The 13,974-nt window shown below is 52.0% G+C and overlaps 1 protein-coding gene across 1 annotated transcript in view; it reads right to left on the bottom strand.

Annotated features, from left to right (window-relative positions):
• Positions 1-6,169: 6,169 nt before the first annotated feature.
• The window catches only part of APOL5 (apolipoprotein L5), a 33,711-nt gene continuing 25,906 nt past the window's right edge, over positions 6,170-13,974 (bottom strand). Inside the window, 2 exon segments of the mRNA XM_034643708.1 lie at positions 6,170-6,870; positions 10,591-11,485. Coding sequence (XP_034499599.1) covers positions 6,775-6,870; positions 10,591-11,454 — 960 coding nt within the window. The 5' untranslated portion in view covers positions 11,455-11,485 and the 3' untranslated portion in view covers positions 6,170-6,774.

Genomic DNA, 13,974 nt, shown 5'->3' with positions numbered 1-13,974 from the left:
CCGGGCTCCTGTCACCTCTCCCTCCACGCACAGTACCAGAACGCAGGAAACCGTCCACGGACCACCTTAGCTTCTGAGGGAGAAGTCAAAGCCCAGATCTGTTGTGACTCCCCGTTTAAGCTGAGAAAGCTGCGTAGCAGAGGGATGACATCCCTTCAGCCCTAAGTCACCCGAGTAGGACGTGGCCTACCAAGGATCCACACGCAGCCAGTCCAGCTCTGAGTCTGCGCCCTGTGACCTCGGAGCTCTGCTGTCGCTGGCCCTTCTCTGTGAGACGTCCTGGAGAAACCCTGGAGCCGGCTGCAGCCTGCGCCTGGCTGTCCCCGTGCCTGCGGGAGGGCCCTCCTCCTCCACCCAGCCCGCAAACCCCCGGCCCGGGCCCCTCCGCTCCGGAAAATTTGCCCTCCGTTTCCACTCCCTGCGCCTGACTCAGCCCCGCGCCCCCACTCTCCTGCCCTGAAGTCTGGACTCACCCCTGCTGCAGGTCCCACAGCCCCTGAAATTCACTAGGCTTGAAATCCGCCTTGTCCCCCCACAGCCCGTGTTCCCTCAGGCGGGAAATCGACCCAGAGGAGGAAAGGAAGAGAAATCTCTCCAGAGGGAGGGGGTCCCCCCCACCTTCGTCTCGGGCACGTGGCCATTCTCGGTCTGTTTTATGAGAGCCCCCTCTGCCCTGGCACCCTACTTGACCTCCTTCTAGCACTTAACCACTCTGAGATGACCTCAAGTCAGCTCGCTCATTCATGCATTTGCCTTTCTTGCTTCTCACTCCTTGCGTTGAATGCCAGTTATTAGAAGGTAAGCTCTGGGAGGGAAGGGGGCAGGCAGCCTCACGCACCCCTGTAGCCCAGGGCCCTGGCGCATCAGGAACGTAGAACGGCCTGACCCCTGCCTCCAGCCCCTTCCTCCACTAGCCAGCTAGTCCTCCACGCTTTGGCCTGGATTCTCCTAAAATAAATGGGAGCCTATCATCCTTTGCCTCCAAATCCTGGAGAAATTGCCATTTTGCAGAGTCTGAAATACAAATTCCTTAACCCGGCGCTCAAGGCTTCCCTTGCCCACCTGGCCCCTGTGCGTCCTCTGCCCCGCTGCCAGGGCTGCTCCCTCCCGCACAAGCCGTGCCTCCCTTTCTGGTTGCCTTGGCCCCTCTCTACCCTCCAGATGAACTTGCCCTTGACTTTCAAACATCACCTCTTGACCTCTCTCCCTCTTTGCTCCCAGGAACTGTCCCAGCCCCCGGCTTCTCAGGCCAAGCACTTCTGAGCTCTGCGTCCCGCCAAGTAGGCGCTCGCCCGGGACCGGACAGACCGCCTCCCAGGGCCAACTCGTTGTTAGCACACAGCGGGTTCTTGACCTGGTTTATCTGGGTGGCTTGACCCCCTCCCACTCCCACCATTCTTTCTGCTCGACAGACTTTAACTGTGAAGCTATTCTTTGCTCCAGGCTCAGCCCAGGTGTGCAGCATCCGTTAATCCCACAGAAGCTGGAAGTTTCTGTGCGGGAATTGTGCATGCGTCCTTTCTCCCGCCAGACCAAGCTTCCAGGGGGCAGGGAACGAGGGTCGTCTCCCGCCTTGCTGGGCACCTGCGCCCATCATAGGAACTACACTGAAGGTGCCACAGAAAGGGTCTGGAACACAGCCAGGGATGCGGCAGGCGTGGGCACAGTGTCTGCTTCTGGGGATCACACACTGACTCCCCAAAGATTTTACGTAAAACACAAAGTGACTTTAAGATGAGGGCCAGAAAGCTGGCCCCCAGCCTCCGGCCCCCATTTCTGCTCCTCCACTGTGAGGGGCCGGGACTGTACCCTCAGCCTCCAAGGTCATGGGTTTTGGTTTGAAGAGCAGACTCAAGTGCAAGGAGACCCACCCAGGCTTCCGTTTCTCTTGGCCATAGCCGGCTGTGTGCTCTCAGTCAAGTCTCTGCCTGTCCCCCCACAGCGCCCCTATGCACAGAATGTTCCGATAGACCGGGTAGTCCGTGGAGTCCCTCCCCAGGCTGAAGCGCCCATCCCTCGTGTTGACAACAGAACTTATCTGTCCAGGTGAAAACCAGGCCTGGACGGATGCTCGGTCCCGGGGCGGAGGACAGTCGGGTCATGCACTCCCACCCAAGTGCTCCGTCTTCCCCTTGGAGCAAAGTTCCCTCTCCTCCTCGGTCAGTAATAGGCCTTTGCACCCACTGAGGCCTGTAAAGAAGCCTCGGGAGGGCAATCGTACCAACACTTTGACCAGGTGCTATCAAAACCCAGCACCACCCAGGGGCTTGTCAGGAAAATGACCCATCAGTTTTGGAAACCACCCGATCCGGTTCTAGGCCGGGCCCTGGCAGATCCCACCCAGACCTGCAAACCAGAAGCCCCACTTACAGCCCCCGGCTGCATGCCCGGAGCTTCTGGCCCAGCTGGCCCCGGGGAAGGCCTGGGCCTCGGGATTGTGTGAGGAGGAACACGATGCTGGCCTGCACCCTGGCTGGAAGCCTCCACACTAAATGATTTGGGATCCTGCCATCTCCTCAAAAGCTGGAGACTTCCAAAGGTCTCCCAAGAGACAGAAAACAGAAAAGCTCGCTTAGGAAGCCTGGCATTGGCGTCTCCGTGCTGCCTGGCCCGGGGGCACAGAAGCAGCACGCTTGTGTGGGTAGGGAGAGGAGGCAGGTGGCAACCCTGTACTTTCACTCAGCTTTACTCTAAAACTCCTCTAAGAAATAATGCCTATGATTTTTCCGGAAACGCAGGGAAGGAGGCAGCCGGTCTGTCTCAGTCAGTGAGCAGCTGTGTGCTGGGGCCATGGCTCTGTACACGTTGGCCAGATCCCTCTTCCAGAACACACTGGTTCTCAGGTTCTCTCCCGTTCCGTCTCCACGGAAGCCTTCTGTTTCCGTGAGCAAAATTCTAAACTCCAGAGTCAGGCCTGGAGGGCGCCCTACTGTCCTGGCCTCAGACCATCATCTTTCCGGGCTTCGAATCAATAATGAGGAACCCAAGCTGAAAGAGAGCGAAAGATCATCCCTGTCTCCTCCTCCTCCCCACCCAGAAAGCTCCCTTGACGAGGAAAATTCCCTGACGGTTCCCTCTGCACGAGGCACCCTGCTCACTGCTTCGCTCCTGGCCCGCCCTCCCTTTTGCCTCTGGGCCCCCTGGCATTGCCTTTAAAAGTCTAGACTTTTCTAGAAACAACGTTCCAGTCCAGCTTGCAGTCCAACATGGGCACCCAGGAGCTGAGAGAGTAAGGGGCAGACACTGGGCACTGGCGCTGCCATCTCTTCAGTATTGGGTCATCCCCACCATCACAAAACCATGTTCGTATTTCTTTTTTTTTTTTTAAGATTTATTTAGTTATTTGTTTTTAGAGGGGAGGAGGGGCAGCGGGAGAGGAAGAGAGAATCTTAAGCAGACTCCGTGCTGAGCACGGACCTCAAGACCCTGAAATCACGACCTGAGCCAAAACCAAGAGTCAGACACTTAACCAACTGGGCCACCCAGGTGCCCCAGCATTTCTTCTACCTTAAAAAATGTAATTTCCTTTCTTGACCTCACTCCCTGCTTCCCCACCCCACCCCGATTGCCCCATTTTTCTGGAAGACTCTCTAGTAAAACTCAAATCTTTGTCTATATTTTGTCTCCAGTTTCCTTCTTCCTTCTCTTAAACCCTCCCCAGTCAAGCTTTGGTCCTCTACCACTCCCTCATAACTGCTCTTGTCAAGGCCACCGATGGCATCCATGTGGCTAAATCAGATCAGGGCTCATTGTCCTTGAGGCTTTCTTCACTTGGCTCCCTGGACACCCCACTCCTGGTTCCCCTCCGACTTTTTCAGCTGCTCCTTCTCTGTCTCCTTTGACGGTTCCTCCACTTCTCCCCATCCTCTTCAAGTCAGGGGGCCCCAGCTCACTGACCTGTATGTTTACTCTTTTGTGCATACACTTGAGTCTTTGATGACCTTATCCACTCCTACGATTTTAAATATCATCTATTTACAAATTTGTATCTCTGACCAATTTGTTGTTGGAGATCCAGCATCCTGAATCTAGATTTACATGTCTCACCATCTACCCACCATCTCCACTTGCTTGTCTGTTGGGTATCTCAAACTTAACTTGTCCAAACTGAGCACTTGATCTTGCCCTACACTCCCACCTCCACAAAACCCACCTATTTTAGGTAATGACCTGTTGTTCAGGCTAAATCCTTGGCATCACTCTGGCTCTTCTTTTTCTCTCACACCACACATCCAATCCATGAGCAAATCCTGTGGGCTCTACCTTCAGAATAGGGTCCAGGATCTGATATTTCTCACCACATCTATGGCTACCACACTGCTTCAAGTCACTATCCACCCTCCCAAGGATTGTTTCAGTAACTTGCTAACTGGTATCCCTGTGATAGCCTTGCCCCTATGGTCTCTTCCCCACACAACAGTCAGGGTGATGCTGTTAAAATCTAAGACAGATTGGAGGGCCTGGGTGCCTCAGATGGTTAAGCATCTGCCTTCAGCTCAGGTCATGATCTCCAGGTCCTGGGATGGAGCCCCGCATCAGGCTCCTAGCTCAGCAGGGACTCTGCTTCTAACCTCTCCCTCTGCCTCTCCCCTTGCTTATGCTCTCTCTGTCTCTCTGTCAAATGAATAAATAAAATCTTTTTTAAAAAAAATCTAAGATAATGTCACCCCCCCTGCTTGAAACCTCCTAATGTTTTCCCATCTCACTCAGTAAAAGCCAAATCTTACCAAAGCCTATAAAACACTGTTCCCTGTGGCCTCCAGTTGCCTTTCTGACCTCATCTCCTATCCTCCCCTCAAGTTCCCCAAGCCATTACTCTGCTCCTGGCCCACAGCCTCTTTGCAGCTCCTTAAACCTGCCACCTGTGTCACCTTTGCTGTCCCTCGGTCTGGAATGCTCTTCTCCCAGATATCTTCTTGGCTGGCTCCCTCACCACCTTCATGTCTTTGCTTAGACAAAAGCTTCTCAGAGGTTTTCCCTGATGATCTTATTGAAAATTGCTTTCTGACCCCACCCTACACTCTGTATCCTCCTTCCCAGATTTTTCTCCCTCACATCCATTACTTTATATTATACTGTATGATTTACTTCTTTATTGTGTTTCTTGCCTGCCTCCCGCACCACCACCATGAAACAATAAACCCCAAAAAGGTAGGGATGTGTTTTGTTCCCTGCTCTACCCCAACTGCCTAGAAAAATGCCTTTCACATGGTAGGTATTCAATAAGTATCTGAGTGGGTGGATGGGTGGATGGTGGATGGACAGATGGATGGATGGACAGATGAACAGATGACATAGACGAATGGATGGATGGATAGGTGGGTGGATGGATGGGGGCGTGGGGGTGGGTAGATAGGTGGTGCATGGATAGGTAGATGGATGGATGGATGGATGGATGGATGGATGGATGGATAGGTGGGTGGGTGGATGGGTGATGCATGGATGAGTAGATGGATGGATGGTGGACAGATGGATAGGTGAGATGGATGGATGAACAGGTTGGAGGCTACATAGGAGCAGAGCTGTGATTTATAAGAAATATATATATTTGGTCATTCGTTAGGATGACCAAAACATATTTTTCATATATATTTGGTCTTCATCCACAGTTCCTGACTCATAGCTCCCAAAAACCTTGGAATTTCCTGAGTGATGAGAGAAGTGGGTACACCTTACGTTATAATCTTTGTTCTCTCATCCTTAATTCCTGAAAACACTTCAGAGCCTTTGAGGTGAAAAGAGTGTCTTGCTAGTCTACAGTGTGTGGTGAGTCCACCGCAGCTGGGGTTCTGTTCATGAGGTGACTTTGGGAAACTCCTAAGGGTGGGGGCTGGTTGCCAGCAGAACCAACCATGAACAGAGGGTTGGAACTTTCAGTCTCACCCCTTGATTTCCTGGGAGCGGTGAGAGGCTAAAGGTTGAATCAACCAATGGCCAAGGAGTTAGTTAATCAATCGTGCCTCTGTAATGAAGCCTCCATAAAACCCCAGAAAGGAGAGGGTTCACAGAGCTTCCAGGGCAGGGAGCCAGAACACTTTCACGTGCCCCCGTGCTGGGCCCCAAACCTCGGCAAGGACAGAAGCTCCTTTGTTCAGGTCCTTGCCCTCTGTATCTCTTCATCTGGCTGTCGATTCATAGTCTTTAATTTCCTTTGTAATAAATCGGTAATCTTGTGAATAAATGGGTTTTCTTGAGTTCTGTGAGCTGCTGTAGCAAATGACTCGAATCTGAGGAGGGGGTTGTGGGAACCTCTGATTGACAGCCAGGCGGTCAGATGCACGGGTAATAAACTGGGGGCGAGACTGGCCTCTGAAGTGGAGGGTGGCTTCTGGGGCCGAGCCTTCACCTGTGGGATGTGATGCTGCCTTCCCAGTAGATGGTGTTAGAATTGAGCTGAATTCTTGGACCGCTGCTGGTGTCACGGAATTGCTGGTGGGTGTGCGGAAGCCTCCCCAGTGCATACACGCGCGTGACCGAACCCGAGTTCTATCTAGTGCACAGCAAAGCCAATCGCTGAGACACGGACTGTGCATCGAGGAAAGAATTTATTCAAGATGCAGCCAAACAAGCCTCAGATCTGCCGCCCAACGGCTTGGGGGTTGGGCACGTTTAAGGACCAGGGGTCAGCAGGTAAGTTGAATGGAATATGCTAATTGGATAGAGAGAAAGGCAGGTGACTTCCTTCCCGAGCAAGCGCGTCTCTTCATGGGTCACGTGCTCACAAATGTAAGTACGATGAATGGGGTGACATCTCGGGGTGTGTCCTCGCAGAGATTACTTTCCTTTGCTCCCGGTCCCTTCTGCACAGTTGCGAGAATTCTTCCTGGTTTGCTCCCGTCTTAGCCAGTCTTGCTGGGGGTTGGTCAACTTCTGTAAAAGGAGTTCATAAATCAGTCAGGTCAGCCTAGAGTTTTCTGATGGCAGAACGGTCCAGCATTTGCCACTTTACCATGCTGGTCACACACACATACACACACACATTGGGATTGGGTCCAAAAACCCCAAAAATTTAGACTTCCTGGGTTTTCAGCCATTGCCAATGTCATGAGGACAGTCTTCCCAGAAAACACTTTCCTTCTCCTCCCACGATGGCTTCATTCAGTGGAGAGGAGAAGGCTGTGTTCAGTCAAGTGATTTAAGAAACTAAATTAAGACCCGCAGACTATGGGTTGGTCCTCTTTTTTTAAAAATCTGTTATTTTGATGTTGATACTTATTACCTACTTTCCATTTCATAAAACAAGTAGTCCACATCACAGAAAACTTGACAACTAGAGACAGATGGAAAGAAGGAAAACATAGGGAAATCCGCTCCAGATAGAGGCGGCTGTTGTGAGGCCTCGCTAAGCCTCCCCCGCTTAGATTCGAGGTGAGAAAGTGCATATACAATGTTCATCCTTCTTTTCTCACCTAACTTGGAAGAATAGACGTCTTCCGTGCCAATTCAATGACCTGTTCTCGTGAACACCGTTTGGATAGGTACATAATGTTCTCTCGAGTGGATGAATAGTTGTCTTGGACCAGGCTCCTAGCGCTGGACCACGTGAATGGTGTCGCGTTTTTCACAACTATCAATTCTGCGCATGAAGCGATAACTTTCAGTAACGGCCTTTCGCAAATCTCTGACTGCTTCTTGCAGGGCGCTGGGATGGAGGTCAAACCTAGGTGTGAGCAATAGACCGTAGGCCAAAGACTCCCTGAGCCCAGGCTAATGAGGGCAGGGGGAGGGGCGGGGTGGGAAGGGGGTGGGGGAGTTGCAGAGCATAGTTTTATTTTATTTTTTTTTTATTTTATTTTTAGGATTTCATTTGCAGTACTCTCTACACCCAAAGTGGGGCTCGAACTTGCAACCCTGAGATCAAGAGTTTGATGCTGTACCGACTGAGCCAGCCAGGCACCCCGAGCAGAGTTAATTTTAAAATAAAGGGATTTTTAAAGTTTTTATTCTAGGGCCGCCTGGATGGCTCAGTCGGTTAGGCTCTTGGTTTCAGCTCAGGTCAGGAGCTCAGGGTCGTGAGATCCAGACCCGTGTCAGGCTCCGTGCTCAGTGCAGAGTCTGCTTGAGATTCTTTCCCTCTCCCCCTCTGCCCCTTCCCCTGCTTGCGTGCATGCGCTCTCTCCCCTCTCTCTCTCAAATAAATCTTTTTTTAAAAATTTTTAATTCTAGGGGCATCTGGGTGGCTCAGTCGTTAAGCGTCTGCCTTCAGCTCAGGACATGATCCCAGAGTCCTGGGTTCGAGCCCCACATCGGGCTCCCTGCTCCACTGAGAGCCTGCTTCTTCCTCTCCCACTCCCCCTGCTTGTGTTCCCTCTCTCGCTGGCTGTCTCTCTCTGTCAAATAAATAAATAAAATCTTTAAAAAAAAAGTTTTAATTCTAAAGCTACTATGTAGTTATATACAATTTGGAAAAGAGGTGTTCTAAATGTGACCCAACCTCATTAAATTAGCACCAATATTTAGGCTTCCTTGGCCTCCAACCCCATGTGTATGCACAGAAAATCCTGTCTCTTCACAAAGTTCCCTGCCCACTCCGGCGTTTCTGGAGTCCCCAGGGATTATCACGGGCCACAGCAGGTCTTCCTTCTGTCGTCAGTAGATCGTTGCAAGCAGAAATTTCCCTACCCTGAGTTTTCCTAGTAGAAGGCTCGTATTTTGCCTCTGCTAAACCAAGGTTCCCTGGAGGCAGCTGCACCAGGTCGGGCAGAAAGGGAAAAGGAGTAGTTTACTCACTTCTGTGGCATAATTGGGATCTTCTAGAAGGTTCACCTGGGCGTCTAGACATGCCGGGGCTGGCAGAGGTAGTGCTCTCACTTCCCACCCTCGGTGTTTATGTGTCTCATGAGCGGCCGGGTCTGGTGCGCTGTCGGGCACAGACGTGCTCAGTGAGTATTTGCGCATCGACCAACTTAACGGAGGGCCCCTTCAGCTGCAAGTGCACACGGCCAGTGTGCACACCGAGCTCGGCGAGGTGCCTGGCAGAGACACAAGCCCAGAAGCCCCGGCTTCTCTCCCCCCGCCGCCTGCCCACCCCCTAGGAGTAGGTGCACCTGTCAGGGGCTCCCCCAGTACCCTGCTATCCTTGCGTCCTACCGTTGACCTCGTTAGTGGCTTATCTGGGGTCTGTCCCCTTGCTGGGTCCCCAGGGTCGTTAGAGCAGAGACTGTGTCCTTTCTCAAGATGACCTGGCCTAAGCTTGTAGTCCATGACAGGCAGGGGCGGGGGGAGACGGGCAAGACCCTTTAGGATATGAATCCTAGTGTTTCGTAGTTTACCCCCCAAATCTGCCCCCACTTATTAAAGAGCAAGAAAAACTACCCAAGGAGTAAAAAGTGCACTGATGCAGTGGAGTAAGAACACCTCCCACCCTAAAACAGTGTTCCCAACCTCGGCTGGACAATGGGATTACTGGGAGAGCTGTTAAAACTCCCAAAGTCCAGGTCATACCCCCGATCAAGGAAATCCCAGTCCCTGGGGACACATGGGACCCACCCACTCATCAGTAGTTGTTGAATTTCCCCAGGTGATTCCAACTTGCAGACAAGTCTGGAAACACTCAACCTTAAGTCCTGGGCCCCTGTCACGGGCCTCAGTTAATTAAAATCTGTCGAACAAACGAACGAACGAATGAATGAATGAATGAATTTATGATTATGAGCCTTCACACCCTTAGCAAAGGCTGGTGTGTCTCTCTCCGGGACCCCAGGGAGTGGCCTTGCTACCCAGTCCCATTCTATACTCCCCGTAAAATTAAAGAGGAGATTTAAGATTTTCCCAGTAGTGGTTTTCACGTTGTACAGCTAGATATTTAATGTCCCTAAATAAGAGCGTCTCAGCGGGGAGACTGCTTCGGCCTCTGCCTGCCGCTCCCCTTGCTTGTGCTCGCTCTCTCTCTGTCAAATTAATAAATAAAATCTTTTTTAAAAAGAGTCTAGAAATATAAACTATTTTTCAAATAAAAATCCTTTCCCGGGGCGCCTGGGTGGCACAGCGGTTGAGCGTCTGCCTTCGGCTCAGGGCATGATCCCGGCGTTGCGGGATCGAGCCCCACATCGGGCTCCTCCGCTATGAGCCTGCTTCTTCCTCTCCCACTCCCCCTGCTTGTGTTCCCTCTCTCGCTGCCTGTCTCTATCTCTGTTGAATAAATAAATAAAATCTTTTAAAAAAAAATTTAAAAAAAAAATCCTTTCCCAACTCATTTGAAACGTCCCCTGTCTTCTGGAATGCCACCCTCATGTTTTTCCAGACATGTCAGTGGCCCCCCTGCGGTGCGCCGGGTTCTGCTGGCTGCTGGGGACGCACCCCTGCCTTCCCAGGGGTACACCAGACCGGAAGACCGGCGGTGAGTACCTACACGAAAGTCATCATTCCAGAAGTGTGCGGGCAGCGCTTTGAGTGAAAAAGATGGGATTCTGGAAAGAAGAGGAGGGACCTCCTGTGGTGGAGGGGTGTGGGGACGGTCCTCTGTCTGCAGAAAGGACAGTTAGGGTCCTGGATCTATTTATGCATCTACCTCTCTCGCCTGCCCCTCGGGGGACGCTTCAGGACAACCGTGACCACATCTGCCGTCCGCACCCCGCGCCCCCGTCCTACCTCCTGATTCGGTGACGGGCTCTTCGGCCAGGCCTGCCTCCCAGTGGTCAGCCTGTAGTGCTGGGTGAGCTGGCTCAGCTCCTGCTCCAGCTTCCAGGCCACCGTCCTCAGCTCCTCGGCGGTCTCTGCCCTCGTCCCCTCCTTCAGGTGTTTCCAGCTGTGCAGGAGGCTTCTCACGTCTTGCATGAGCAAGAAGCCAGTCCCCGCAGCACCCAGCAGCCGGGCACCTTTGGTCATGGACAGAGCAGAGCCTTCAACAGCGGTCTGCAGCCTTCCCACCCTCCAGAAGAGGACATGGCGTGTGTCCATGAAGTCATTGCCCTTAGCCATGAAGCCAGAGCTGGCTTTGGCCATCTGGCAGGCCCGAAGTTCCTTGACGTTCTTGAGGAGTCCGACGCACCTGACGACACACGACCAAGCAGCACTGATTTCAGGCAACCTTATTCCTTCCAAAGCTTCGTACACCATGGTTGTTTCCATAGGCACCAGGCCGCTGGCTCTGTCTCTCGCTGCCTAGTTGCTCCTACTTTCGAAGATGCTTGTCAACGCATTGGTGGCTGCAGCTGCTGCCCCCAGGCCCAGCCCAGCCACCGAGAGCATCAGACTCCCCTCTACTGTCACGGGGGCCAGGGCCAAACCCAGGAGGCTCAAGACTCCAGAGATGGTGCCTGAGGAACTGGCCACCAACCTGGTCTTGGTAAGCATCTTATGAGTTGCGTCAAGTTGGTCTGCAACAGCGTGAAGTTCTTTAATACTCTTTTCCAGCTTATACTTCTGCAAGGGGAAGCACAAGAGAAACATCTTTTCCTCCTCCAATAGGTTTCCTGGCATGGACACTTCCTTTTGTCGGATCAGCTCTTCCATCAGGATATGGTGCAGCGTGTTGGCCTCATCCCTGCGGACAGCCCACGTCACAGGATTATTTTCCCAACTCTGGGACGGGCTCCCCAGTAAAGCTAAAAACTTCTAGGTCATCTGAGTTCTCTCACGCATTCAGGGAGCAGGACCCTGGGCATGAAGGTACAACGGGGGAACATCGTGACGGAGGGTCCCTCTCTACGGCCAAAACCCCTAGGTGACCACGTGGTCATAGCAGAACACAGTGGAAGCCATCCCTCTGCGCGTCCAGACTGGCTTACTGGTCTGTGCCCCGTGGACAGCTCTCTTCTGGTTGAATTGAAGGCTATTGTGATGCGTATGACAAACCCTGAGAGCGTGACTGACTTCTGTAATCTTCTCTTAATGAATATGTCTGTGCATACGTACGTGTATAATTTATACATCTGGAACAGCTAGTGAGCAATGCTATCCAGGGAAATGAGAGTCCTAACAAACTAACTATGGAGGAGATGGCTTGATGGCTTTCTTTTTTTCTGTTACAAGGAGATCTACCTGGAAATCGTGGTTGCTTCTGGGGAAAAGAGCCAGGGAGCTGGGAAAAGGTTTGAGAGAGCTTTTACTTTTTACTGTTTGCCCTTCTCCTCCTTTGAAGTTTTGTAGCATATGCGTGTATTAGAATCAATTCAGAAAATTAACAAAATAACCTACATTTTCAAAGAAAAAGGAGGGAGAACCTCCAAGGAGACCCCAAATATGACCTCTTCATGGAGGAGGGCTCACCCTTTGCCATGCGGTTCGATGGTGTTGTGTTATTTTGGCAAACCCAAAGTAGATTTCTTTTTTTTTTTTTATTTTTTTTTTTAATTTCTTTATTCAACAGAGATAGAGACAGCCAGCGAGAGAGGGAACACAAGCAGGGGGAGTGGGAGAGGAAGAAGCAGGCTCACAGCAGAGGAGCCTGATGTGGGGCTCCGATCCCATAACGCCGGGATCACGCCCTGAGCCGAAGGCAGACGCTTAACCGCTGTGCCACCCAGGCGCCCCCCAAAGTAGATTTCTAACGAGAGGGTGGTCGCATTAGACACAGAAGCTACTAGTCTGTTCGCTTGTGAATAGGCAAGTAGGAGAAACGCATCGTCTTAAGAAGTGATGAGGAAGGAAAAAATATACAACTCAGAAAATTTTCTCCATCAACTCAAATTTCCCCTCTATTTTGGAGAAAAGACCATTATTATGGTTTACACATGGAATCGATTTGGTCTAGCTCCTGGAACACCAGAGTTCTGCAGGCTCTATGTTTGAGAATCACCGTTCTGAGGAAATCCGTCTTACAAGACTGGGGGCTTCCCAAGTGGACACCATGGGACTGCGCGGGACACCGGAACCAGCTGCCTACAGCACGTCCCAGAATCTGACTTGTCTGACCCTTAGGTTTGTTCCTGTCTTCACCCTACGAGCACCCACAAAAGACCGGGCATGGGTTTAATACTGGAGAGGAGGTCTTTGGAAGAGAAGACAGGGCTCATGGGAAAACCACACTAAGACCAAGCAGCCCCAAGGCCTCCAAAAAGGGATTGTTGATGATCACTTTGGAGGCCTCTGCCCCCTGGGTAAGGCCATCAGCAGCCTCAGGTAGACCAGCCAACTGACTCCTGCCCAGGGAAGCAGCGGGAGCTTCCCGACATCCTGGCCCAGCACCACATCACTCTTTAACAAAGGCTTACTCAGAGTTTTCTTTGGGACATCTCTGTACACCTAGGAGTTGAGCCCCCCTCCAACCGAAGTCTTAGAGCTACGGGGTGTTAGAGGTGGAAGGCTCCCCCAGATCGTCTGGACATAGATGGCCAAGAGGCGTCCATGCCCCTGCCACAGCTGTTAGGGTGTCCAGACCACTGTCAGAGGAGTATTTTGATACACGTGTAGGCTCTGAGAAGGAATGCTGCATTGGTCCTGATGCTCTCTGCAGGCCCAGTGCAGAGGGAAAGGGGCCATCTGCCACATTCGCTCCCTCAGTGAGTCCAAGTCCCTGTCACCGAGGACAATGCTGGCCCCGAGGGCGAGGTGACTCTGCCTAGATAACAATCCAGTTTGTGATGGAATTTGGCTAAGAGCCCAGGTCTCCAGCTTCCCAGAAGCCTCTAGTTGGCCTCACCTGCTGGTCGAGGCTACTATTCCCCTGAGAAAGGGAAAATTATCTCTCTGCCTTCACCAATGGAGGTGGGGACAAGCCTGTGCCCAGGCATGGTGGACATGACCTAATTAACTTGAGTCTAAGTTGGGCCCATCAGCCAGCACCAAACGTGAAAGGCTTTCTTCTGAGCTGCCTCAGGATTAATGGGCGCCACGAGGAGATGTCTGAAGAGTGGAAAGGGGCCGGATGGCGGAGGGAGGCTGGGCCCACAACAGAGGCACGTGGAATGGACTGTTCCTATCCTAAAAGGGCAGGCCGCTCTGGTTTGCACATCTCAGAAAGATTTTATAATTTAAGAGCTTGGGGTAGGCGCTGGAGCTCATTTTACAGAACTTATGGACACTTGGGCAGGA

The sequence above is a fragment of the Ailuropoda melanoleuca genome, chromosome 15 (assembly GCF_002007445.2).
Source record: "Ailuropoda melanoleuca isolate Jingjing chromosome 15, ASM200744v2, whole genome shotgun sequence".
Taxonomy (NCBI): domain Eukaryota; kingdom Metazoa; phylum Chordata; class Mammalia; order Carnivora; family Ursidae; genus Ailuropoda; species Ailuropoda melanoleuca.
The sequence above is the reverse complement of the archived record's forward strand: the minus strand, read 5'-3'. Positions and strand labels throughout refer to the sequence as shown.